We start from the raw sequence: 27,812 nt of genomic DNA, 5'->3' as shown, positions 1-27,812 counted from the left end.
CCACCACATACAGTAAAACCTCGATAATTCGAACTCGGTTAATTCGAAATTTCGGTTAATTCGAAGAATTTGAGTGGTCCCGTCATTCTCAATGCAAATTCTACCGGATAATTTGAATGGCCCGCGCGGCTCTATTCGGATAATTCGAAGTTTCCGGCTAGTAGCAACGTGCGGCGGTTAGGTTAGGGCGCTCCGTACAGTCACCAACCGATTTTCCGAGCTCGAGGGGACTGAAAAATAGTCCGGAAGACTCGTTCGGCCGAAAAAAAAAGTTATTAGTGCGGCTTAAAAAAATCTCTAATAATGCCCTGCCTCATACTACGCTTGGAGGGGATCGACCTGCTTGGATTTGCGCAGCAATGACGTCGTCTCCGTGTACAGTCGATACGAACGTCACCGCGTTGGCGATCTCCGCCAACGGAGTTCGCCACGAAGATCCAAGAAACGAGCTTCGCACCGCTTAGCTCTCGCGAAGGTACAGCAGGGTTCGTACACAATATTTGGCTGGAAATTCAAGGACATTTCAAGGATTTCAAGGATGCAAAAAGGCAGAATTCAAGGAGTGTTAGCGTAATTTTATTTCCTCACATGACTTAGGAAAGCAGCCCTATTTTCGCATTAATTTCTCTTTCAAGAGCTGTTATCTCCGCTTCTCTTTCTTTGGCTGTTCGACGGAAACTTCGTCGCCTTTCGCCTTTCTGGTGGCTCTTCAAGGCAGATTCCCCCATCGTTGCAATGTCGACCGTCTTCTGACATAATGCGCACATTGCTCGATAAGGATCGCTTGGTTCCGGTCTCACCCAGTGACGATAGTCCGTATGTTGCAGCCACGCAGGCTGAAACTTGCACTTCCCGCCTGGCATCTTGTCAAAGTAAACACACAACGCAAACGCGAACTTCACTGAAATGGCGCGCACGAGGCCGACAAACGGCCCGACTATAGTACCTAAAAGACACATACTAGTGTGCCGAGAGCGGGTGTCGCGGTGGCACCGAGTGTGATGCCTGCCGCCGCCGGCCGCTTGGTGCGCTGCACTTCGAGACTGTGCCGGACCATGCTGAGACATGGGCGGACTTCAGGCAAGACACGACGCGAGTCTCCCCATTTGCCCGGCGATCTGCCTCTTATGTTCTTGTCCCAATCCGCAATACGTTCGGGGTCTGCGGACGCGCTGGGTAATGAGATGAGCCGTTTCTTTCCGCGTCTCTGGGAAATCGCGGTTTCGCGACCTGTTCAAAGTTTCTTTAGACAGACGAGTGCACACATAGATGCAAAAAACCCACTCACAATAAGAAAAGACTGCAACGAAAGCGGCAGCAAGGCGAGAAATGAACTAAGCATTGCAATCGACGCGTAGCAATCAACGCATCGCAAACGAACGCGAGTCGAACACCGCAGGATTTAGCATGGTGCCGACAGGCATCGCCGTCTGGTGGCCCGCGGCGGCAGGCATCACAGCCCGCGCCACCGTCCCGCGTTGGAGACTCTCGGTGGACGGCACACTAGAGTATATTCTAGGCACTATACGCAAGCCGAGCGAGCGATATGTCTCGCATTGGATTGGATTTCCAATGCATATTAGTTGCCAGACGACGTAGGGGCTGCGAGATTTAAAACCGAAACTTCCTGATGTTGCCCTTTAGGCAACACAGCTTGTTTTCATGGGCATTCGTAAGCGAAAGGGCCTTAAATATCAGCATGACTTGCGGAGGTACATCGTTAATTTCCTCTAGCGGAACAAATCCCACGGGATTTTCAAGGATTACAAGGAGCCCACGGGTATTCAAGTAGTTTCAAGGGCCCTTGAACTTATACTGTCAATATCAAGGATATTCAAGGATTTCAAGGGGCTGTGCGAACCCTGGTACAGGAAGTAGCGCCGATCACTTGAGACATGGGTCTCCGAGACACCTGCTCGGTGTACACGCCACGTTCAAAATAGCAACCGAAACTTGAGAGAAGAAAAAAAAAAAAAAACTCACTGAATTAACAAGCGTGGTGTCAGCGCACACGAACGAGCGTGGCCGCTAAGGTTCTTCGGTCTATCGCTTCAACGGAAACTGAGCGGCGAGAGCACATCGCATACAAAAGGTCAGAGCCGTCTGGAGATCGCTTTCAAGATACGGTGCGCGCGAGAAACCGCTCTGGCACTAAGTACGCAGTTAGAAGAGTAGAAGAGCACATACGGCGGGCGCGCAGCGCTGATTTTATTGCCCTTGGACTTTGTATGGAACCTCAGGGCGGCGACGCCGACAGCGAAAATCCGCTTGAAGTGTCCATATAATTGGTGTCGCAATAAAAAAACATCCCACAATAAATGGTTACAACGATAGTGCTGAGCGCATTACTAAGAAAAAAGAAAAAGAGCAGTACTCTGGAGCGTTTTGTCAGCCAAGGAAGAGCGGGCATGGCCTCCGAGACTGGAGGATTGCGCTAGCTCTCTATTGATAGCGCGCGTTCCAATCTTGGAGGCTACACAGCGAGCCACTGGAATCCAAGCCAGTGCAAAATCCAACATGGCGGCCTTCAAGATTGGGTAGCGCGGCTCGGAAAGAGCGATTTAGTCCGCAAAATCGAACTTTGGGGTCTCAATTCGTCCGAAAAATTGGGTGCGAAAATGCATGAACTCAATGGGAACCCTGACGGTGCATTTTTGAAGTCCGGAATATCCAGCAAGTCCAAATTTTTGGAGTCACGCGCCACCACGCCCGCTTTCGCGGCAGTTATCGATTCCGTGAACATCGTCCGCAACTTTGTTGAGTGCAGTGCGGGTGATATTTGTATGCTACGTTTTTTGAGCCAGCTGGAGGGCATGGCACTAGGGGCGGCGAACCAGCGCGCCAAGTAATCCCGCATCGGTAATTACATTGAGTAATTTTTCTCGGACATGGAAAATAAAGGTGATTTCTTTTTGCTGCAAGTTCTTGCTTGTTTTCTTTTTTTATTATTCATTTCGGTTAATTCGAAAATCCGCTTAATTCGAAGAATTTTCGCTGTCCGCCGACCTTCGAATTATCGAGGTTTTACTGTACGTTCAATATGATAAAATCTTATTGTTGGTACATGATCTTTGTATCAAATGTCGCAGGGCGAACACCTTGTGTTGTCGTATGTCTTTGTGTCTATGTTCAACCTGCGCCACTTAATACGATGGCCAACATGCACCTAGCACTAATTTTGCTCACAGTTGATTACTTCGAAATGTATGACCTGCTTTCGCAAACCTCAGTCAGAATGTACAGGCACTGAACTGGATGCGCTCAAAGATATAGCCTTTACAAGTCGCAACACACTTTCATGCTACTATATGAAGTAGCTATCAGTAAGTAGCTATGCTACCGATTATTACAGCAGCTGATTTATGGAAACCTCTTCAGTTTTTTCTTATTGTAGACAATATTGGTGCAAAATTTCAGTTAATTCTAATTCCTCCGTAGCAAATGTTTCATACTTGGGCAAGTTGTAGAGACTGTGTGGTCATACGCAAAACACAGATGTGGACATAACTGTGACAGATATGGTGCAAAATTTCCATCAACTACTGACACAGCAAAACGTAACAGCAGTTACTCTGTAAGCTACAGCAGTTGCATACACAAATGTGTTTAAGCTTTTTTTTTTTTTTGTAACTGAGCTAACATCAGTATTCTGTAACTCCGGTTCAACTGCTGGTAGTGTGCCCATGTGCCCGGACTAGGCCGTAGGAGACCACAACATTGGAGGCACGAGAGCTCGGACCATGCCATGGCCAGTCATTCCCCCGGCAGCCAGCAAGAGGGGCCCCATAGAAACTAGGGTCAGCAGGTCTGCAATTTTATACAAAGCTTTCTGCAAACTGTCTGATGCAGTTTCTTTTTTTCTTCAGACAACATAAAGCAAACACGAGTAAAGAGTCGTCAGTACATAAACAAGAACAAGGCGTCATTAACTGATTTTGTGTTGCATGTGATTTTCACTTGTTTCATTCTGCCTTTTTTAACGTGGAATCGTACTAGTGAGTATCCAACAAACTTAAACGGTGTCTTATTCCTGCAATTGTGACACCACTGTGCTAGTTCACGATGCTCAACAACACAACTGCTGGCACAGTGGCGACAGCCACAGAGTCCGCTTACGGGACAAGTGTTGGCCTTACCCGCCTTTTCTGCTCCTTCAGTTTGTCGTCGAGCACTGTGGCCAAGTAGATCAGCTGGGCACAGGGCACCGCAGAGTCGGTGGCACCCAGGAACACCCCGCGCTTGTGGACCTGGTCACAACAGAAAGCAACTCTCAGAATAAACGCAACCCTTATGACACATGAACTAAAGATCCTTTTCACTGCACTCACTATAAACAGGTGGCGCTTGCACCGTGCCTAGCCATTTCTGGCCTCAAGACCCGCTGCATCGCCTCCACGGTGGTTTGATTCCAAGTTGCAGCAGACAGAATGCAAAAACGCTCCTGTATTTATATTTAACTAGGTGCAAGTGCACCAGACGGTCGAAATGAATCCAGAGCCCCATCCCTCATAACCCACTGGGCACGATGCAGTTTGAGGATGCCAAATCCCCCCACTTTTTTTTGCTAAGTATGCTGTTACATACATACTTGTGTAGGTTGCCTCATGATTAGTAGGTTGACAACAGTCGCATTCTCACATGGATCTTTATTCTAAAAGCTAATCAGCTCAACAGTGTTTTGTGTTCACAATGCAGAAGCATCAATAAAAGATGTGCCACTCGCTAATGGCATTCTGGTAACTCTGCTTTACTGCAACTACTGTGCTCCCAGGTTTTCTTCGTTCTTGTTTCGTAGCACTACAAGCCCGGAATGTCAAACCGTCATCTGATTCAAACCGACGTTATGCCATAGCGGAAAAATTTTGTGATTATTTTTGATCAAAGGCAATGTTCCGGGAAAAATTTGATGACACCACAAATTTAGTAGACAAATTTAGTAGGCGCTAGTAAATATTATTTTTCCGGTCTCCACTAGCTTCGTGCACCAAAGCCATTGACCCACAGTCACAAATTAGATAATGAGTGCGCTCATTAGAGAGTATGCCATTATGTCAACAGGTATGGTTTACCTGTGTTACGTAAGAATGTTCAAGGCTGAACACTTCGTGACAAGCCACAATGTAAACGAGAGATGAACGAGAGATTCAAACTACCACAAAACTTCAAAGCATGGATGTTTTGCACAAGGTGTGATGAGCTCGAAAGGGTGGATCTGTGACATTTACTCTTCGGCTGAAGCTTTGGCCAAAGTTTCATGCCGTGCACCCATTTATTTTGTCAATGACAAATGATGAAACAGCGGATTGCAGCGATGCATTGGTGTCGTGCACTGTCGCTGTAAACACAGGCAGTGGAGACAGACTGGCAAGCAATGGACACGTCACCACATGATGAAACATGGTGCATGATGAAACATGGTGCATGATGAAACATGGTGGCACCCATGGGAGTACGGTGAAAAGGGTCTATACTCCGTTTCATACACAGCAGGCAAAGCTATGAAGGATAGAGACTTCTTTCGCTGCTTGTATTTACAACCAAAAAATAGTGCGTCACATATGAAAAAAAGATACAGGTATGTATATGTCATGTACTTTGATGTTGCATTAAGTCTCTTACTTGCATGTTGAAAAATATAATGTAATCATTACATAGAAGGCGTCACTGACCCGAGCCTATTTTACCACCGAACGAGCGGAAGAACACGTTTCTGCGACTGTGTGGCTTCGTCTATAGCTGGCACAGGAAACAGTAAAGTGCCCCACCATGGAGTCGTAGTGGCAGGCCAACACCAGCCGGTGGCAGGCCGAGGGGTCCAAGGTGGCGACGATGTTGCTGAACACCTTGTTGCCATGTGGCGTTGAGGCCTCAAACTTGTCCTCCTCCACATGCCAGTCAAGTTGCTCCATTGACTCACGGAGGAACTGCACAGTGATCGTTCGTGGAAACGACCAGGAAAGAGTAAGCAGAAAAAGCATGGAATGAGCACTGCCCTCTCAGTGTCCGCACCTGCAGGTTGTTGTATTGTTTAGATTATGAATGCGGCGATCAGCTGGCCTTGAATTATGTTGCAGAATCGGATCGCCAAGACTACCAAAAGATCGATGGCAAATGTGAGCTTTTCTCGAGTTTCATTAGGATATACCACACATAAACAATTATATATTTTATAATAGCCAGCAGTAACAAAGAATCAAATGAAAATACGAGTGTAAGCCTGCTGCTAGAGAAGTGTGATTGTTTTCCTTAATTTTAGCTTGAGAAGCTTGAAATCCGCGTTTTCCTCCAACAGAACGGCTGCAAGGAAAGGGTAAAATGGCTGGCGGTATGTTGTCGAGAGCCCTGACTTGATGAGTACGTTATAAACACATTTAGATAATTGGTTTTCAGTGGCATGTACCTACTGCCATGTACAGGACCGAGATGAGACAGGCGTGCAGCTCAAAACAGTGGCCGATTCTACCTGCCACGAGTAGCAGCGATTAGAGCCATCAACACGTGCCGCATTTTATTATTTTTTAATTTAGAAATACCTCACAGGCCTACGAAGAGCCGTAGGGTGAGGGGGGCGTATGTTACAAAAAATACAATCGTTTAAAAAATATCAATGCTACAAGGAATCAAACATAGGCACAAGACGAAGAAATTTGCATATAACAAAAAGCAGACATATGTTCAAAAAAAAAGAAGAAAAAAAGAAATGGACAGATAAGCATTGCGAAAAAAACAGCAAGAGGTGAAAAAAAAATTACATTATACATTACAGAGTTACAAAGGACTTTATATATTGCATAATATTGAAAAAGCGAAAAATAAAAAAAGTAAATAAATAAAAAATTTTTAAAATAATACAGTCAAGGCATAACACGTGACAATGCATTGAAAACATAATCGGTTTGATAAAACTGCGATCAGTGTGCAGAAAAATGTTTCATCAATTTACAGCAAAAAGCGTCATGACTTGTGAGCGACGCAATGCTATCTGGAAGGCTGTTCCAGAGAAGGATAGCGCGAGGCAGTGGTGGAAAGTTAAATGCTTGCTCCACGCCATATACGCGGGCATAGCTGAAATTATTGTGTAATCTGCACGATGTGAAGACGTGTTTCAAGCATGGTAGGGATAATCCGTCAGAGTGAATGAATTTATGGAATGACAGCAATGCAATATCACGGCGAGTACTCAACGACTGCAATGATATTTCGGCTTTGATCTAAGCTGTAATTATGAGTAATGAAACAATTTGCTCTATTCTGAATTATTTCCAATGCGTCAATTAGGTATTTCTGATGAGGTGAACAAATGGGAGACGGGTACTCAAGCTGGGGTCGCAAGAATGTTACACAAGCCAGTTTCCACAAGGCAGTTGGAACACTGCGCAAGACCATGTTAGGTTAGGTGTAAGGTGCACAACAAGATAATTATATTGTGCAGTCGGGGATATAATACTATTGTTAATGTGGTAGATAAACTGCAAATTAACAGGTTTACGGGTGAAAGACATTGTTTTACACTTTGACACGTTTAGTGTCATGAGCCATGTGTTACACCACTGGTTCACGATATCTAGGTCTCGTTGGAGTGCTATATGATCATCACTGTTGGTTATTTGGCGGTAGATTATGTAATCATCGGCGAATATTCGTATGCAAGACGATATGTGCTTAGGCAGATCATTTATATAAATTAAAAACAACAGAGGCCCAAGGATGCTTCCTTGCAGCACACCAGAAGTAACGTTAGATTTGGATGAATGGATGACTCGGGTCATTTATGATCTTAGTCATCCACAACACACTGTTTCAAAGCTCTTTTGGCGGTGTACTTTCATGAAGGTTAAGCGGGCAGGACGCGATTGCTGGTAACCAGACAGACCTGCGAACCAGCTTGCTTTGTGCATGTGTGGGGAGCACGTGGCGGCACGAAAAGGCCCAAGACGTGTGACAATTGGCACCACGCCACGTACAGTGCTCACGGATTGAAACTTGACAATTTAGGCCTAACCAGTGCGCATGCTTTTGTTTCCACCGTCGGTAGTTTGCGTGACATCGGCGAAATCTCGACTCGTACGCTTAGATCAGAGTCCGCATCACCTTTCGTGACCAGATTCGAAGCAACAAGGCATGGTACTCTCGAGTAATTGCACAGAAAGAGTGTTCTACGCAAAATTTGCCTGTCGCGTTTCAATCCGTGAGCACTGTACATGTTTTGTACGGTCGTTTTGATGGCGAAAGCTACGAGGTTTGGGTCTGCCACTGGCTCCAAACGCGGGCGGGCAAGGTGTCTCAGACATCAGCACAGAAAGCCTGTATACTTTAGCCATTGTTTCCTGCGCCCACCGTGGCTGCCTTGACCATTTAGAGAATGCATTTTGAAACTAAGAAGAGCTGACACGTTCGGTGCCGAGCATATCTGGACCTCCAGGGAGTGTTTACACGTCATTCAGAGGGCAATCGGTACGCGAGCACAAGGTGCCGTGGTGACAGCTTTTGGTGACATATGGCCCGCAATTACTGCACTACCGGATGTTCCGAAGGTCGTGCGCGTGTACAAGCTTGGGATGGGGTGACACAGCATGTCTTTCATCCTGCCGTATCAGTTTGCAGGTGCTTCCTGCTTCTTAGTATTTTATGACGCCAACTGTGTTGGGCTCTGTTGCTTTACGCTGTGTTTGCACGCCTTTTTGCAGATCATATGACTACTATGCATTTGTGGCCCTCTCCACTGTTGCGTTTTTCATATGCTATATTTAGGGAGAGGAGTGAACACCTTGAACTGTGGTGAAGGAAAGTGGGCGCAGACGAGGCTCAATGCTCAAATAGCCGGTGGACCACTCGCACAACGATCCTCGTACAGGTTTGGCGATTGGTGTGCTGGTGGTCAATCCTCAAAACCAGCGATGATTGGACTGTAAATGCTTGGGGCCAGACACCGAGGATAGAAAACGTGGCCCCACTTCCTTGACCAAGTGTTCTGGACTAAACTTGAGGTGCTATGCGCTGTCGCCTCTGCCGATATAGGGTCGCTCTATAGGTGTTCCAGTTCCACCTTGCATTTCTGTTGTAAAGTCTTGTAAAAAGTCCTTGTAAATACAAATTGTCTTCAAGCACCATCTGTGTCTGCTTCCACAGTCCGAAGCCTTCGGCAAACTTATTGCCGCTGACCTTAGCAGCAGTACTCTTCACTTGCATAGACCACGTCTGACGCCTAAGTACCCAAACCCTTTTGAGGGAGGAAGAACCTGATCTTACTATAAGCGAAGCTAGGACGTCTGCAGGCATAGTGTGGCATTTGTCTTGAAGTAAATTTAATTGGACAATAGATGCCAGTTATGAGGAAGAAACCACTCCCATGACTCAAAGAACGGCCACACAAGATCATCCTGGTTATTGTACTTGCACAGATTTAAGACACGTAGAAAGTTCCCCACCTGACGAAACTAAAGCACATATTAAGTGTCCTGAAAGTTGTGAAGTTGGCTGATAACGAATCCAGCAATACATATGTGCCCTGTCCTTCTCAATGAAAATGCTAAAGCTGTTCCAAGCAAGCAACTCCTGTTGCACACTGCTATTACACTCTAGAGAGATGCCCTGAAGCCCCCAGCAACAAAAAGTAATCAAACGCAACTAACACAGTGACCTGGTCTTGCCTGCATACCTGTCGCACTTTGTGGTGGCCCTGGCTGCCAACAGTGCGGGGCACGAGAATGTTGCGCAGCACATCGTGGAAGGTCTCCTGCTCCCCCAAAGGGAGCTCACCCGCATACAGCAGCTGATCTTGAACCAAAGGCCGCAAGTCACGCACCCACTGCAACATGATAGATTGATTGATCAACTGAGTGATTGGGTCTTACACCCTATAGAACAACACAGTGACTTATGAAAGTTGCCATAGCAAAGGGCCATTGTTGGCCCTTCGCTAGGCAACTTTCATTAAGGCAAAGTTGCCATTTTTAGACACCTGTTTTTTTTTTTTTTTTAATTAGCACCCAAAGTTCAGTGCATGTGCATTTTTTCATTCCACCTCCATCAGGATACAGCCTCCACAGCCAGGATTCACACCTATGACCTTGTACTGAGAAGCAAGACATACCAACATAGAGTAGAATCAATCCAGAAAAAACCCTATTCGGTCAAGCTACAGACATGATTCTACAGACATTCGATGCATGCATCTACAGACATTTGATGCCATGCCTGATACAAACAATGTAGACACGCTATGGAACTATTTCACGGCAGTCGTAAAAGAATGCTTATCACTTTTTGTGCCAACAAAATGGAAGTGCTTACAGAAATCCAATCCCTGCATAACTTGCAATATTATCCACTTGAAACGGCGACTACGCCGTGCCAGGCGGAAAATCCCAAGAAATCCTGAGGTGATTGCCAACCTTAGTACAAGTGTTTGAACGAAATTATAAGCACCTAAAAACACTTTTTATCTTGAACATTGACAGAATATATGAAAAACTCACCCCAGAAGTTTTGGAGATATTTGTCAAGCTCTAAATCAATCATAAGCAGTCTTACTGTAAATGGAGCCACATGTAATGATTCCGCCTTGGTTGCTCAAGAATTTAATAACTACTTTAGCTCAGCATTTAACCGAAACGCAATGAATCTTCCTCTTTCTATTATGTATGACAAACAAAATAATGACAACTGTATAATTATTTCCGAAGAGAGTATTTTGACTTTGCTGCTAAAACTAGACACTAAAAGGTCAGCAAGTCCCAATATGTTGCCAAATGAGTTCCTAAGACGATACTGTGAATAAATAAATACTATAAATAATGCACAAAATTTAATCCATTGGACAGTTTGTGGGAAAGCTAATGCATATTAAAGCTGTCAAAATTGTCACGGTGCTTCCATCGTGAGGACTTCGCTAGACAATTAATGATCCCCGAGGAGGTAGAGAGCATATGGAGCAGCTAACCTCAGATAATGCGTTTGTTACCTGGTCCGAGGAGGCAACTGAAATCTGCCAAGTTTGTGGCAAAGATCTTTTGATGAAGACAGATATTATTATTCCAGTGCGCAGTATTGTTTTGAACCAGGCTGCAAGAGATGCACTTGAAAGTCTGCAGCACTAGTTTGATTGCAAGGACTGTGCAGAATTATCGGGAATTATTTTGCGCATGAACACAGCCTTGCACAAACTAAGCTGCAATATTAGACGCTGAGTGAAGTAAAGCCTCGTTTTATTTATTTTTTTTTCAGCACAGCAATATCAAAAAACTAGGGATTAAAACGATTCTTTGTGATTTTTATGTCCTTCACATAATAAAAAACTTCGGATAAACAGAAAATATTTTTCTGTCCCTTCAAGTTGTTTAAGCAGAGTATACTGTGAAACATACATCTCTATTGTGTCAATGCGAAAAGTTTTTTTCTTTTTTTTCCTTTGGATCAGAAGTGGCCATGAACATCACACAGAACACTGTGCAGCAGCAATGATGACATCATCTTTGTGTCGTTGTTGTCAAGTGTCAGATCATTTACCCCCTGTACGAAGTTTTTAATGCCCATAAAGTGTTTCCTGCACAAAATCAGCCAATAACAGAAAATGCAGTAAAAACAGCAATGTCACTTCCATGTTATCCATTTTCCAATGATGACCACTGCCTTGACAACCACCATCCATATTATCCACGCTGCAGTCTGGGCACAAAATCCAATGAGGGAACTTGGACCTCAATCTGCTCCGATATTAACCATGCTTATGCTGCCAAAGAAATGCAAAGTCTTGAGAGAATGGTATGGCATCCCAAAGTGATCCAGTATTTATTTTTAATGTCCCTTTAAAACAAACTAACACATGCATATCACATTTTAAACAAATTCAACACATTCAAATTCAAACCAAATTCAATAAATGCCATAACAGCCACTAACTAATCTGCCATCATGATCAGCAGCAGCAGCCTACTTGTAGGTTCACCGAAGAATGAATTCCAGTAATCGCCCGTTACTCTTGTCTTGCGTCAGTTGACTTCATTCTGTGACTGCAAACTTCCTCATTCATCACTCCATAAAATATTCTGGCAGCATCGGCGATGGTCTACATTGTCGGCTAAGAGAAGACAGCTAAGTATAATGGGATGCATCTGGAAGCGTCTCAGACTGCTTTGTAATGTGGCGCCACCTCGCGTCGACAAGACAATGCTAAGAAAAGCCCATATTATTGCTGTATTTTAACGCTTTGCGTGTGTGAACCTATGAAAAACCCAATGCAATTTACATTAGGTGCTTAAGAAGGCATGACTACTTTATACCTGTGAGCAGACGACCTTCCCGTAGAGTTTTCAAGACTTCTGCTCAGCCAGCCCTTTGTCTACATAGTTACATAGTTTTTGACTTCGATGCTGTCTTCGCAAAGCTATCACTGCTGCCGTCTCCATTAGAATGGAAACTAGTCATCAGGATAGGCAACGGCTGTTGTCCACTTAGCTACCTGTATAGCCGTTTACAGCCAGTATTGGAAGGCAGCTCACATTTACTTTCCCTTGGCAGCCGTTGCATTACTCCGATAGACTACTTTGCTACAAGTTACCTGCTCTACGTGCTGCAACTCAGCTACACCGGACTGGCTCATTCTTGCTAGGACACAGCATGACCAATGTCACCTGGTGGGCCGAGTCCATGGAAGTGCCCCGAGAAGTTCACCGGCAGAGCCCTGGACTGAGAGCGCCCTAACCTAGTGGCGCCTTTTAACAACCCTGAAGTTTTCATTCATACGCATTACCCCCATGACCGTCTCAGCTCACCTTCTCTCCCTCCTCTGAATCTCAACCAAAATACCAGCCGCCGACGTTTGCTCTCTAATCCACACTGCCATATTCCTGTCTCTCAACATTACGCCTATCAATTTTCATTACACTGCTCGTTGTTGCGCTGTTATCAGGTTCTTCTGAACTTGTTTTCTAAACTGCAGGTTTGAGCCACATAAGTCAGTGCTGGCAGAATGCACTGGTTGTACGTCTAGTTTTCAAGGACTTGGTCAGTTGTTGATCTATAGTGAGCACTGAAGGAAAACACTGAAGCACTACAATAGCTCATACCAGTACCATATTGTGAATCCAGGGAGAAACTCTTACGCATGCAAACACGGAAATGACCCTTTCTCGAATTTTGTATTAGTACAATGGGATTTTGTTGCTACTGAGTGAAACTGAAATGTCTAGGGAGACATTTCCGTCTACCAATCGGTGGTCTCATTTATGTGTCACTTTCTATGTGCTCACATGAATGCCCACATCAATGTGATGTGCACCACACATCAATATGGTGTTTCCCACTTTCAAATGCAGAAGGGATGCCCAGGTCTCGTATAGTAATGCTTAGGAAGTAGATAATGTGCAAAACAGACAAAGGCGAGTGGGCAGAAACATGGACTTGCGTAGACCGTGTCTTGGCCCTCTCACCTTTGTCTGCTTTGCGCATTGTTTTCTTCCTAAGCATTATCAACCAACTAGCCCAGTGACAAGTTTTATTCGACTCATATAGTAAGCAAAGCAAAACACGGCCGCCAAGCATAGGTGATGAAATCTCAGCAGCAGGATTGCAAAGTCCAACTTTCTCATTCTCAGCAGTCATATCAGTAAAAAGCATTTCCAAAATTACTTTGCAAGACTCAAGTTTAAACGTCTTAAAGAACAAACTAAACATTTTACACTAAGCCACTGCGCACTATTCATTCAGAAATCATGAGGCACAACGGTGGTTTGTTTGGAGGGAAACTGAACATGGATGCCAAACCAGGTTCCAAAAATAATACTTTAATTAGATGACCACCGCAAGCAGAATTTCCGTGCTTAATTACTCCCAACTTTCGTTTAATACATTTTACATTCAATTATTCAATTTTCATGACCTCCACACATGTATTTCTGGTTGACAGTGCTTGCTCATTCTATCACTTTGAAATAAGCCTTGTGATACCAATTGGCCACATCAGTTAGAACATCTATTGGTGTGCAATGCATTAAATTTTATGTTGTAAGCCAATCTTCATTGCCAAGGGCACAAGGGTTGTTTAGAAACATTTTAAATGCAAGTGACGTAAAAAAAAATACACAGGTTACTTTTTCTTTAGTGGCCATAACACGAATTTTCTGGGGCATTCTAGTGGTGACCGTGGCTGCACCATTCAAGTTCATTATCATTACGAGGCATTTAGATTGTCAAGTAGTCACTAAATCATTCCTCGTTCCCAAATACAAGTCCCTAGGGCAACCAGACACTGTCCCTTGTGCTCCTCCTGCACCTGATATGCCGTGGCATCAACAAAGTATTCTTATTACAAAGTACCATGAGCTAAAAGATAGGCTCTTGAAACCATATAACCAAGAAACTATTGTGACGTACATACAGAGGACACATTTCTTCAGCGTTCCATGCCCAGAATACCGTTATGTCCAAAGTTTAGAATGCCTAAAGCAAAGAATCAGTTATGCAGGCGCAGTTGTGCCTCAAATGTCCTAGAATATTCCAGAGCGACACAACTGCTAGACAATGTGGGCTCAAAATATTCAGAGATTAATGGAGCCGATGTTTCAACAGGGGGGCTCGTCTTCAACAGGTCGAAACTTCGCTCCCAGAGACATCCCTTGTTTAACCAACTGCTGATCATTCAATGTCTCCATCTTCTTTTGTACTCATGTCTCGCCTGCATTGCCGTAACCAGTCGGGCATGATCTCAGAATGTAGCTCCAGTAAACATGCACGAATCCACAATGTTATCCATTTCAAGATTGTGCCTGCCGATGCTTAGCCAGACACGGCACTTGTGCTACTTTCAGTCAAGTTTGGCTTGCAGGGTGGTGCTTGCTCACAATAGTTTATAGAGTGGATGCCACATAAGAGGCTTGGTGAAACTGCTCATCCATATCCTCATGCAGCCTGTTTCCCCTGCTCTCAGAGTTACATCAGTGTCAGCCTAACTTGCATTTTGCTACCTTTTCCAAACTTACTGCGCACAACCACAAAAAGAAAAACCATTTCCTTATGTAAAAATGTAAACGTAGTAGTCAAACTTTGCCCTAGCAAAGTCACCTCCAACGTGGAAATACCTTTTTTATATTTGACATTATCATTTTTTTTTATCAGCATATGCTCATTACGGGCTAATATCGGCATGGAATCAGATTTTTCATGATGCAACAATACTTCAGTTTGCCTATCACTGCACACAGATTAAGCAGCATAATAACGAAACATTGTATGTAGGGCATCCAGGAAGTAAGTTCCAAATAATTTTTCAAATAAGGCTAAAACATAAAAAGAATGTTTATATTGTCAGTTAAAGTGATACATAGCTTGTACTTCCCAGTGTGAACCATCCTCTATGAATATGTCACAGAACAGAACTAAGCCATTCCCATGCTAGAATGCCACTAGCGACAGGCACCAGGATGTCACCTTTGCCTGAACCACAGCATCACTGACAAAATGTTGCCCCACCAGAAATCGTGAACTCGTGCAGCAGGAAGTGGCTCATATTTGGAAACTGGGAGGAGGAAGTTCTGAAATCATCAAGCTTCTTTTTTAACTGCTTGTGACACACTTTCAGTCAGTTCCACCTTACTAAGCGACAGCTGGCAAATTCTTCATTGTGCATTTTGCACTGGCCTGATTGCTGCAAACTGCCTGCACCATCGCCTGACCATCACAACCGTCACTCACAATGACTGGTTGTTACACTTTTTACAACTGCCAGTGAATTTCTGCTGGAGACAGCTTCTAGGCTTGCAGAAACCAGATTGTATGCTGGTGTGTCTTGCTCAAACAATTAGCACATTTTTGGTCTCAAAAATCGAAATTGCTTCTAGTAATGCTGCGTTCAGTAAGAGGTGACACCACAGTTTTAGTCACTAGTGGCATGACATTGTCATATAAAACTTAGTGCTCTGCTATAACAATTTTTAAAAAAAGGTTCATTCACATCTGTAAAAAAAAACATCGTATGAATCATTCTATGTGGCAATATTACATTATATTTTTTTATGTTAGTGATTTACTTAAAAATTAATTGGAGCAAGCAAAGACGAAGAAATACATTAGAATAATTGGACTGCACACTGACTATAAATTAAAAGTTTATTATTCAGAACACCTTTTAAAAGTAGCAGCTTTACACATTACAAGTGCCGTTCAGGTTTACCTCCCTCCATTTATTTGCAGCATATCAGTTATCAGAGCATATCAAATTCCAATTCAAAGTTGGATGCACCACTTATCCTTTCGTTATCTTGACTGCATGTACCCATGAAGGTGCAAGCTATGCTTAATTAGTTAAGAACCTTGAAATTAGACAACATAGGCAGACAAGACTATGAGGAGTACACGGCCACATTAAGCACGACAGCATCAAACCTTGTACAGAGTCTCCTGCTCTTGCAAGCTGTGCTTTTAACATTGACTAGAAACTGAACATATGTGATGTGTCACTCTACTAAATATTACACAAAAAACCATGAAATACCATGTGCTGAGGTGCTCCATTCATAATCAATATCCTTTGCAAAAAGGGCATTCAAAGAAGTGCTAAGAGATGTATGAAACATTTGTAATCTATGGTAAGACATGCCAAGCATTTCGTTACTGTTTTCTCAATTGTGCTTCTGCAAAGGAGAGATTACCTGAACACTTAATTGTGTTTTCTCGATAATACAGCTCTCAATGACTAGTTCTGCACTCATAATGCAGTCCGTGGCCGCAACATCATCAGCCGCAGGCTGTAAATCTTGCCCCAGCCGAAATTCAAGTTGGGTCCACATCATGGGAAGTGAGCCCCCTAACATCAAGTTACTCCTGTACCGTGTAACAAGCTGCACAAATCAAGATGGCTAGCTGTGATGGCATGTTTTACAGCAAACAGGAAGAAATTATGAATCGATTTTGGCCATGGGTATAATATGAGGCTGTTGCATGTATGAGCAAGAGTCCATCCAAAATTTTATGGATGCTGCTAACTTGTTGTGATGGTGGAGAAGCTTGGTGATCACAGGGTGATCAGATATTCCGGTCTCTCCCATGGCTCCTATATGCAAGATTATGTTGCCAAAAGGGCTAGCAGTTAGGAAAGCCAATGAGGCTGAAGCAGATCAGATTCAATCTGAATCCTGTTTAAAAGATGTCATAGATAATGGCTATTTGCTTTGCGATTTATGGACTAGCTTTACAAACAACTTCGAAAATTCTGTAAGAATCAATTTTTTATTTTTTTGCTAGACTAAATGTGGCAACTCGTCAAATATGTTCAGTTATTAGTGCTGCACTTGCAATTTCTTGCGATACCTTTTTTTTTTTTCCCGCCGCCTTTTCTTCCCAAGGTTCTTGTGCCCAAAGTACAGTGCGGCCCATCGTTAAAGGAACACGTGAATACAGAGCAGGTTTGGATTGTTCCCTCTGGTAAGTGCAAGATCACCTGGCCGTACAGCAAATGACTTGTGGTTGGTGTTGCTAGCCCCTTTACAGACACCTGTGCAAGCACACTGACACATCTTTGGCCTATAGTTACAGCCAGAGTGCTAAGCAATTAGACTGTTCCCTCTAACAGTGGACTGCATTGTACAGCACTCTGCTAGTTGATAATGCATGCTACAAAAATTTCACAGCACTCGGGAGACGAACGCAGGAAGCGCAGACACAGCCCTGTTATGCATGTCCACTTTCTGGGTTGATGCCTTGCATGCTGTGAAAATTTGGTACCAGTCCCAACCTTTCCCCTGGGCATTGCCAGTCACTTTTAACAGAAAACGATACCCGCCGCGGTTGCTCGGTGGCTACGGTGTTGGGCTGCCGAGCACGAGGTCGGGGGATCGAATCCCGGCCACGGCGGCCGAATTTCGATGGGGGCGAAATGCGAAAACACCCGTGTACTTAGTTTTAGGTGCACGTTAAAGAACCCCAGGTGGTCCAAATTTCCGGATTCCCCCACTGCGAAGTGCCTTATAATCAGATAGTGGTTTTGGCACGTAAAACCCCATAATTTAATTTAATTTTGGCAGAGAACGATGACATTCATGGCCGAGGTCAACTGCACCACAACGTAACGGCACGCCGTACACTTCTTTCAGCTGCATAGCAAGCAGGTGCCAGCCGAGAGAGCGCATGCAGCAAATGACAGGTGGCGCTTGTCTCTTTACCTGCAGGTGCCTCCGCTTGCCCAGGGCAGCCAGTTGGGGGGAGGGGGGACGGGCACAGGGAGAGACAAAGACACAGGGTCACGCACATAGACAGGCACGCACAGCATCAACCCAAAACCAAGCAAGAGATAACACACTGTCAGCACGAGCTCTCCACAAGGTGCTGCACCATGTCTTTGGTCTATCAGGAAAACAAGCACCTAGACAAATAAATAAAAAATTTAATAGTGAACTTTAAAGTCCTGAACTGCACAGCTGGTTATGAGGGATGCTGTAGTGAAGGGCTCTAAAATAGGTCTGACTGCTTGGGGTTCTTAAACCCAGAAGCATTCTTGCCTATCACCCAACCGAGATGCAGCTGCTGCCCCCCAGCTGGGAATCCAACACACAAACCAGTGCTTAGCAGTAGAATGCCACAGCCATAAAATAAATGCCTTCTCCAGTCAATGACTGATCTCACTATTCCTTTCCGAACATACGGCCACCAAATGAGCCAAACCCATAAAGTTTTGTAGCAGCTGACTTCTGCACCATAAACTGCTATAGAAAATTCCTTCCAATGCAGAAACCCACAGCACAGGAAATGCAGCTTCAAAAGGTTTCGCGATTCAAGGCGACAGCTAACACAGTAGAAAAAAAGAAAGAAAAAGCTGTTCTACTGGCCAATGAGAGTGGCCTTATCTTTCAAACAAATTTCTCTGAATTGAGAGAAACATTACACAATAACTTTTAAGGCCAATTAGTTTTCTTTGATACTGAAAGTAGGTCGTAAAAATAATGTCAAATTGTACCATTTTACAACTTTTAAATAAAAAATACCAATGAGTTAGCCATCCTAAAAAAATATATATATATATTGTTATAGCTGAAGCAACCATGAGAAGCAGAGATGCTTACGCATGTTGAAAGATGATGCACAAGTCTCCTTTTAAACAAGTTTCAACTCTTAAAGTGCCAGTCATATTAGCCTTTTCATAATTATAGGATTTGTATAAAAGTAATTTCTGTTTTTAAACCAAAGACAAGCAACTTTCTATCAAAACTAAGACCTCTTTTAGTAATTGACATAATCACCATAGCGGCTCACAACCTCTTGAAATATTTCACTATTTCACGCTACCACTTCAGTTTCAGTTTATTAACCATTCAATACAATGAGTATGTAGACGATACTATACAGACGAGGGTCCCAAAGTCAAAGACTGCAACTATGGCAATTATGGTAACTAGGGCTGCCACCAAGCCAATGGTTTTCCACTGGCGCTGCCGGTTACTTCCTCATGGTGCTGGCTGCCGATTCAACCCCCACACCACCATGCCATTTGATGGTTCCTAAATAGGAACATCTGCAGCGCACTGTTGTGAATTCATGCATAATACACAGCCGAATTGTTGCAAGCAGACTCATTCCTAAATCATGGTCGTGAAAGTATTTGAAGCTGCGAGGATGAGTGGCCCATCTTTGCACATTTATTTATTCTTTGGAGTTTTCTCCTACGAGTCCTGCCGCAACTTTCTGTTTTTTTCCAACACGACGTCTCGGAGGCCACTCACTATTGGTGCTTATTGCGTCGGCTAACGCTACCAGTTAGAGCCCCAAGCCAATCGCCGCCAAGGAATGTGCACCCGACCCTTTCCCAACCCCACACATCCTTTGGTGACATAAACGATGGTCACTGGGCTGTTGGCTTTACCCGCTTGTCTTAAAGTTTTTTTTGTGTGTGCCAAATTTTATAATGCCTTTCAGTAAATTTGAATCATGTAACGTTAGTACTCAATGTGTCACCACTTTATTTTGTTTTCATTTTCATTGTATTTCTGCATGCAGTACGAAAAATGCACTTCCTAGAAGGATGCCTAGAAAGATATTCCTCGTATTTCACTCACCAGACAGCAAGTGGTTTAACCACTTTGCACCCTCTTATTATGCGATAAGTTTATGAACCAACCATCTGGTTCCAGCATTGAGGAGACTGCTCCACTGCTGAACTACAACAGCAGTCATAGAGCAGTGCTCACTTTTGCATGTTCAACATGAGCCGTTCTAGCCTGACAATAGTACAGTAACGTCAATGGTCACAACCAGACGTCAGACAAAAGCATGAAACACTGGCTCAATCACATAGAATGTGATGAGTGAAATAATTAAAATAAATATATGCCCACCGAACAAGGGTGAGCGTGTACCACATGTACTATACGTCGACCAGAAAACAAAAATTTTCTGCATTGCAGAAAAATTTGCAGAAGACCTTGCGGAAAGCAGAAGTCCCTTTTGTACCAATGCAATCATCACTGTTAATCGGGGCACCGAAAGGTAGGCATGCAAACACGAACACAAGTAAAATGAAAAGGGCAACACAAACACCATCCATTTTGTTATACTTGTGCCTGTGTTTACATGGCTGCCTTTCAGTATTATGAACCTTTAAGGGACACTAAAGAAAGAAATGATTTCACCTGTATTAGTAGATTACACATTTACAATACCTAAAAACATCACTCGTACTACGAGAAGACACTTGGCAACCCGGAAAAGATGCAAAAAGCAAGGACGGTGTCGCCTCGAAGTTCTCGTACCAGCTTGACATGATGTCATGCATTTTCACAGCATCTGCTAGGACCCAGTTAATCGTCCAACGATAAGCATTGACTACACTGTGTTCTAAAGGCGCGAACGTTTGAACAAGGAAAGTTTCAGTAATTGCACCAAATTTGGACCAAATAAAAAAATATTTGAGATCCATGATGTCACGCTGATGTGTCAGCACAGGGGTTTTGGCACGAAATTAAAAAAAAAAAGAAAAATTGAACTTTGACTTTCCTGTTCTCTTGTGATAATCAACCTGTTAAATACTTTATCAGCCTAAACTTGCTCAACTTTTAGTCATCCTAAGCATCATTGCTAAACTTACATATGCAATGCAAGAACTTCACGAATAATATAATGCACTCTGTTAGTTGCGGCAACTAGTGTTCTACCGAGTGTGTCCCATGTAACTTGAACCAAACTTAAAAATATGCAAATGCCACGTAGCTGGGTAGACCCAAGGTAAAGTTGTTTGTCGTTGCTCGGAGTTACTCAGATTATTTTTTGTGTTCAGCCTAATTACATAATTAGTACAACAGAGCTGATAGTTGAGCAAGTTGGTACGTATTCATAGTGAAATATTTAGCGCACACAATAGACAAGGACACAGTGAAGCGCTCGTGTGTCCACGATCACTGTGTCCTTGTCTATTGCGCGTTCTAAATATTCACTATATATACATAATTAGTCTTCATTAATTAATCAACTTCTCAAATATCATAATTAGATGCAAAGTGTCAATGGGAAAATTGTAGAGCAACATGAAAAACTCCCGATACAGCTTTCTGTTGCTCATTACATGCTACATAAAAGTGTTTTCCCGAGCAAAAAAGCCAGTGAATACACGCAAAGTGCCTCATGCGGCCAGTTGCGAGACAATTTATCTTTCATGCTTGGAAAAACACTTTTATGTAGCACGTAATGAGCAACAAAAAGCTGTATCGGGAGTTTTTCATGTTGCTCGATAATCTTACCATTGACACTTCTAATCTAATTATAATATTTGAGAAGTTGATAAAAATTAAGGCTAATTATGTGATTAGGCAGAATACAAAAAATAATCTGAGTATCTATCTCCCAGCTATGGCAAACAAAATTACATTGGTTCTGTCCAGCAGCTACTTGGCATTTCCATATCTTTAAAGTTTGGCTCAAGGGACACCCTATATATAAGCTTTTACTGCCCCATAGGCTATCACTGCCCTACACATTTTCCCTTGCGATATAGTGTTCCTTATTCTCTTAATAGCATCTAGAGGCATTTATAAAACAGTGTTTTATAAATCGGTCCACTGATAGGCCATGCTGTCATTTTCGTAACGGCATCACCTGATACAGCCAATTTTATACATTACATAAACACAGAAACCATTTTTATACATGGGTCGATACATGCATTATGAGAGCACTGCAAGCTCTTGGCACAACTGAGATGGCAAAATCGCAGTTGGGCTGAAGGTAAGCTTTTTCCAAGAACGTTAGCATAGAGTAATGTGAAATAATACTCACATCAGTTAGAGAGACTATGCCTTTGTTTTTTTCCAGTCAGATTTGCGCCCATCGTTTAAGGTGCACCAGAGCATGCAGCTTCGTATGAAAGCCCAGACACTCGTTCGCTAGACCTGCACTCTTGAAAAAGTTTGCACCCTTTGTCATCTGCTTTGCTTGCATTTCCTTTCTTGAAAATTCCGCGCTCGCTATTTTCCTCTCTAGAATGCTATGTCACATGCGACCTGGAAGTACAGGGCACGCAGCGTTAAAGAAAGGAAACGCAGGCAACACAGATGACGATTATTGTTGTGGGACAAGGCGCCAAAGGGTGCACAGACTTTTTCAATAGTGCACTCTGGTTTGTGTTCTGCTCCATCCATTTCACATTAAGAGCAGCTTTGCCTCAGAGGTATCTCAGATTTCAGAGTCAACAGCAGCGGCATTTTTGTTGACAGCTGGCATCTGCACATTCACAATGTCCACTGAGTGCCACAGTGTTCACACAGAACTGATGGTTATGCAAACAGCATTAACCAGTACCTGCACAACGTCACATGACCCCGTTCATGCATAATCATGCAGCAAAAAAGCAGCAATGAGAAGTGGTAGAGCAAATGCGCCTCAAGTGGAGCTTCAGAAGAATCCACTTATTTACAATTTTGGGGGGGAAAATGAATGAATTGAAAGTGTTACTGAAGAGAACGGACTCATTTAGCGACACAGTTTGTGCTTTGAAAGACGTGTCTAAAAATAAACAGTGGGTAAAACTTAACATTAAAAATGGGACTGTGTGTGACAACTGCTCTGTGACAATCAATTTACAAGGTTATATTATGTATTTTTCTTTTTAGAGGGTATTTATTGATGAGTTGTCCACATGCCAGACATCCCAGCTAACACAAAGCAAATATTAAAAAAAAGAAGAAACAAGTGAAGCCTTCTGTGCGCATGAAACTAACTGGCTGTCTGGTGAAGTCTCCAGTATGTTTGTGTTTTTAATAACAGAGTAATTAGTAATGATTAATTAATTATTTAATAAGTATGTAGCCACAATGTTAACACATATTTCTTTTGTAATGTTTTTTCTTCCACTGGTGGCCTTTGTCAAACTTTATAAACTAGCCAATTTACCAGTAGTCAGTCTCGGCACAACTCGGTACACTGATTAGAATGAACACGATTAACGCTGCACGTTGAGGTTTTTGGTATAACACAATGGAGGGAAAAGGCGTAGTGCATCAAAAACAGGACAAGAAGAAGAAGCACCAAACGTGTGTTGTCTGTGTTCTTGTGTCCTCTTTTTGATGCGCTTATGCCTTTTGCTTCCGTCAAGAATAACCCTTTACTTCCCTTGCCACACATTAACTCAACTGCTTTATCAGAAAAATTGCTTGTATTATTGATTATAGATCCTTCGTTTGAAATCAGAATTGGACGGGAACCAGTCTGGTCCGGGAACATACATGACAACAATTAAAAGAGACACCGACCACGAAAGACGTATGAACTCTAGTGCGGGAGCCGGAACGACTTACTTTTATAAACTTTCATGGCCGGTGACATTTTTTACTTGTCAGATCCTTCATTTAATCAATTATTATGCAGCTGCCATCACAATGTTTACTGTCACTACGTTCAACATTATATGTTGATCTTTCTTTCATTGACAATTCTTGATTATTTTTCGAAATGTGCGCGTAGTAATTCAAAAAATTAATACTTTATTGTTTGTTTTCCTAACATTATGTGATGCCCAAGACAGCAGGAATACGTGCAAGCAATAAAATGACATTTTATGTTTTCGTTAGTCCCTGTCACAAATTTAACTTGAATGAAGCAGGTAAACTTTATCACATACAAAGATTAGACAAAATAGACCGTAAAATGGCATCCTACATGTCAAAAACGAGTGTAGAAATCGAGGTGTTTACATTAGAGAACCATTTCAACACATCTATAACTTTAATGCTTCAGGCAGTCAGTAATATGCATTACACAACTGTGTAAGAGCTAAATATATAGCAACCATTCCTTGGTGCGATTAAACATGAATTTTGTTCGGTGACTAAAAAAGTAACAACCACCTAGTGTCAGCATTTGGATTAAACAAAGTTATGCAAGAATAGTTCGGCATTATAAGTTCTTGCAATATAAATTTGCATGCAAGTCTGAGAAGAAAGAGATGTTCTGTTCTTTGAAACCAAGGTCCTTGAATGAACAAGCTTGTGCATTCAAAGACCTTGGTTTCATAGAACATCATTTCTTGCTATAAAATACACCTTTTAATCACATGCGTGTTGTTTACCTGTCATACATTCATAAAATATAATTGTAATTAGTTCTATAGTTGTATTATTGCAGTATGATTCAAACTGTGTGATGTCCATGTACATTAACTCTGCAATTCAAGAAACATTGTAGTTGTGCTGATATCACTCTTGCCAGGTGCGTGATGTCACATCATGGTGCTATACTTTCATTTGAGATATTAACAGTTGAGACTATTTAGAAAGATTCATCTCTGCCTTTCCTGCCACGAAAATCTTTCTTTAAAGAGATTACCCAGCTTAAGTTGATTGGCAAAGTCAACACCACATATTTCACATGTGTGGATAACTAAACACTGCTACAGAATACATGCAACTTCATGAATTCACATAGACGAATAGCTTACTTCAGTAGGCAAAAGTAAGTGGTGTCAAGTGTACCTATGCCATATGTACATACATCATAACATTTCTGTTTAGTTTGTGTGAGGATTTAACTATATGCGTGGTGCAATTAGCCTTTATTTTCACATCTCAGCAATGAAATTCTTTTTGGTGGACACAGGTCTTGCTGTCAAGATTTCATCGTTTAAACAACTTGCTATATCCATAAATGTAATGTAAAGGGGGCTCGAACTTCATCTAGCAAAGTGATCTTGCTTTTGTTTAATGCCTATTTTAATTTATTGAACGAAAAATGAAAATACCTTTTTTTTTTAATTGCGATAAAGACTTGCCGTTAAGGCATAATTCTTGATGTGTATATGTGTATTATATGTGTGCTGTGAAGCCTGTGTTGTGTAGTGTGAAAATACCTTTACATAAATGACAGAAAGAGGGCAGAAATGCAAGAGGAAAATAAAGCGAAGCTGACAGTCTAGTAGCACTGGTAGAAACTTGCAGCAAGATGACAGGCATGTTGTACTCTTTACACTGACTTAGCATGATTACAGTTCCTCCAGCTTGTCACTGAAATGTGTTCCCCATACACAGAAAAAAGCAGCATTCAGATATCCTTTCAGCGCCCACCACAGACCAACGGCCTCGCGTTGGTGAAGGGCTCCTTTATCTACTGCTTGCAGCTGGGCACGCCATGACAGACGCTTTCCCAACAGAGAGCAGTCACGACAGCTGCTGTGCCCCGGCATGCTTGCTAAGAAAGGGGTGCGTGCTTTCAACACACGACATACTGAGCAGCGAAGTGTGTGCACTTCCAGGGTCATTGCGTAATCGCGTTTGCATCCGGCATCATAGCTGCACATGTGTTTGCATTCGTCCCCCATCCCCAAAAAAGTAGGAAAAAAAGAAAGAGCTGCAAGCACACCGTGCAGCATCGAAGCAGTCATGCATCGGAGGCCGAGTGGCCTTGCTGAAGTCGCAATAAAGTTGTGCCCGATACTACAGCCTTCGGGTAACCTAGCTATAGCTTGCCTTATAACATTTCCCGCTGCTGTTCAAACATGGCAGAAGGTTTCTGGTGCTCATGACATGACACAGCCTAGTTTCCTGTGCACTCGGAAATTAACTTTAATAATTGGGGGGGGGGGGGGGGGGGGGGTTCAAATGACTGTCTCTCATAGACTTGAAAGAAAAAAGATGTGTTAGCCGCAGATTTGCCCTGAAACAGCTCGAAAAAAAAAAGGGGGGGGGGGGGGGGGAACAAAGAAGCCTACGGTGAATCAGCCAATGCAGTAGTAGAAGTGCCAGATTTGTGTAGCGCGAGATTAATGCAAATAAATTTGTCTCTGTAAATTCTGTAACTATATTTGATTCCCCAGAATGTGTGACCATTACTACTAAATTAGGTTTCTTTAAGAACTCCAAAATAATTCTGAAGACGCGTCTTCAAGTCGGGAAAAGCACCCGCATGAGACTGAAATAAATTCATACGACTAAGTGCTGGCACACTGCTATTTCAAGTGTATTGCGCTCACCGGTTATGTACGGCTAGAAAAACTTCTAAAGAAACTTCACATGGTTGCTCAAACATAGAATAAACGTGTTGGCTAACGATCAGGCACGTCGGAAATCAAATTAAGTGAACAGAAAAAAAAAAAAAAAAGTTAACGTGCCCGTCTAGCTAGCGCATAACAAGAAATCCAGTTTTCTTTTTTTCTCATCTTTAGGATCACAAGAAAGCTTACGTACGAATGTCAGACGAGCGTTGAGGAAGAAATGCTTTCCGAGTTTCATTTCGCTTTCCGAGCGTTGCGCGGCACTGCGTGCAGACGCAATCATGCAGGGCAAAACCGAAAGTGCAGTTGCGTGCGCTTCTGCGCGTGCCACCCAGTGTAAACACAACCGCACTTTGCAGGCGATGCAGTCGTATCTCGATGACACGGCGTGCTCGTTACGTGACTGGAGTGCATTCACAATTTTTATCCAACCAGCTCAAACTCAGATCAAGATGGGAACAGCGAACCGTGACCTGGATCAGGCGTTTAATTCTTTCCGGAAGATATATAATCGAGCACTGAGGTTCGATACTCACCTTCAGCTCGTGCCAAGTGACAGCTTCGGTGCGTGCGATCAGAAGTGCCAAGAAAAACTCGATCAGCAGACCCGTGGCGATGAGCATTACAGAAGCCGCGTTGGCGTTACGCCGGATGAGCCAAGACCTACCCGCACACGACCCAACTGCAACTGCTCGGCCACCCCTCCGATGACCGAAATGAAAAACAGGATGTTTGGAAGTTTCGAGCTTGGCTTGGCTCGGCTGAAGTGGTGGTGATCAACAGGAGTAAATGAAGGCCGCAGTGCCCCGAAGCTCATTCACGCGCAACAGCTGCGCTTCGCACCGTAGAGCGACTGGCTCAACGCGCGCCCACGCGAAATCTGTTGCATTTGTCGTCGTCTCTGGCATCGAGGGAACAAAACGCAAATTTCGTCACTTCCTTAGCAACCACCTTTGCGCAGGTGGGATAGGAATCACGGAGGAAGAAAGAATTTCCTCGGTAGGGATCATGGGGATGAGCAGGAGATGGGAACGCCTACGCGCAGCACTCTGTTGTGGCGCTCCCGCGGCGCCCACGCTCCCTACCTACGCTGCCTACGCATCCAATAAGACTTTATTGCCCTCTGGTTGGTTCTGTCGAGCGCTGCTAAAAATAAGCCGCACGTCAGCGCGATGGCACGAAGATGTCAAAAAGAAAGAAATGGTAAACGAAGTACGCCAATGAGATCGACGTGTTATTATTTTTGTTTTTTTTTTCTGACTTAAGCTCGCAGCTGAACATCTTTTCTGACTTCATCTCGCAGCTAACGCGAATGTCTATACTGATCCTGAAATATGCAACATTTGTATTTTAC

At 43.2% G+C, this 27,812-nt stretch overlaps 1 protein-coding gene across 3 annotated transcripts in view; it reads right to left on the bottom strand.

Annotated features, from left to right (window-relative positions):
- LOC119458654 (glutaminyl-peptide cyclotransferase) overlaps window positions 1–27,431 on the bottom strand; it is a 60,645-nt gene extending 33,214 nt beyond the window's left edge. Inside the window, exons 1-5 of one of the 3 annotated variants that reach the window (XM_037720515.2) lie at window positions 26,995–27,431; window positions 18,156–18,170; window positions 9,659–9,808; window positions 5,766–5,924; window positions 4,137–4,247 (exon numbers count right to left, since the gene is read on the bottom strand). In XM_037720515.2, the coding sequence (XP_037576443.1) occupies window positions 4,137–4,247; window positions 5,766–5,924; window positions 9,659–9,808; window positions 18,156–18,170; window positions 26,995–27,081 (522 nt within the window). In that variant the 5' untranslated portion in view covers window positions 27,082–27,431. Of the gene's footprint in view, window positions 1–4,136; window positions 4,248–5,765; window positions 5,925–9,658; window positions 9,809–18,155; window positions 18,187–26,994 lie in introns of all 3 variants that reach the window. The other 2 variants (XM_049671354.1, XM_037720516.2) reach the window with 2 other exon arrangements.
- Window positions 27,432–27,812: the final 381 nt, after the last annotated feature.

The sequence above is a fragment of the Dermacentor silvarum genome, chromosome 7, assembly GCF_013339745.2.
Source record: "Dermacentor silvarum isolate Dsil-2018 chromosome 7, BIME_Dsil_1.4, whole genome shotgun sequence".
In the NCBI taxonomy this organism is placed as follows: domain Eukaryota; kingdom Metazoa; phylum Arthropoda; class Arachnida; order Ixodida; family Ixodidae; genus Dermacentor; species Dermacentor silvarum.
The sequence above is the reverse complement of the archived record's forward strand: the minus strand, read 5'-3'. Positions and strand labels throughout refer to the sequence as shown.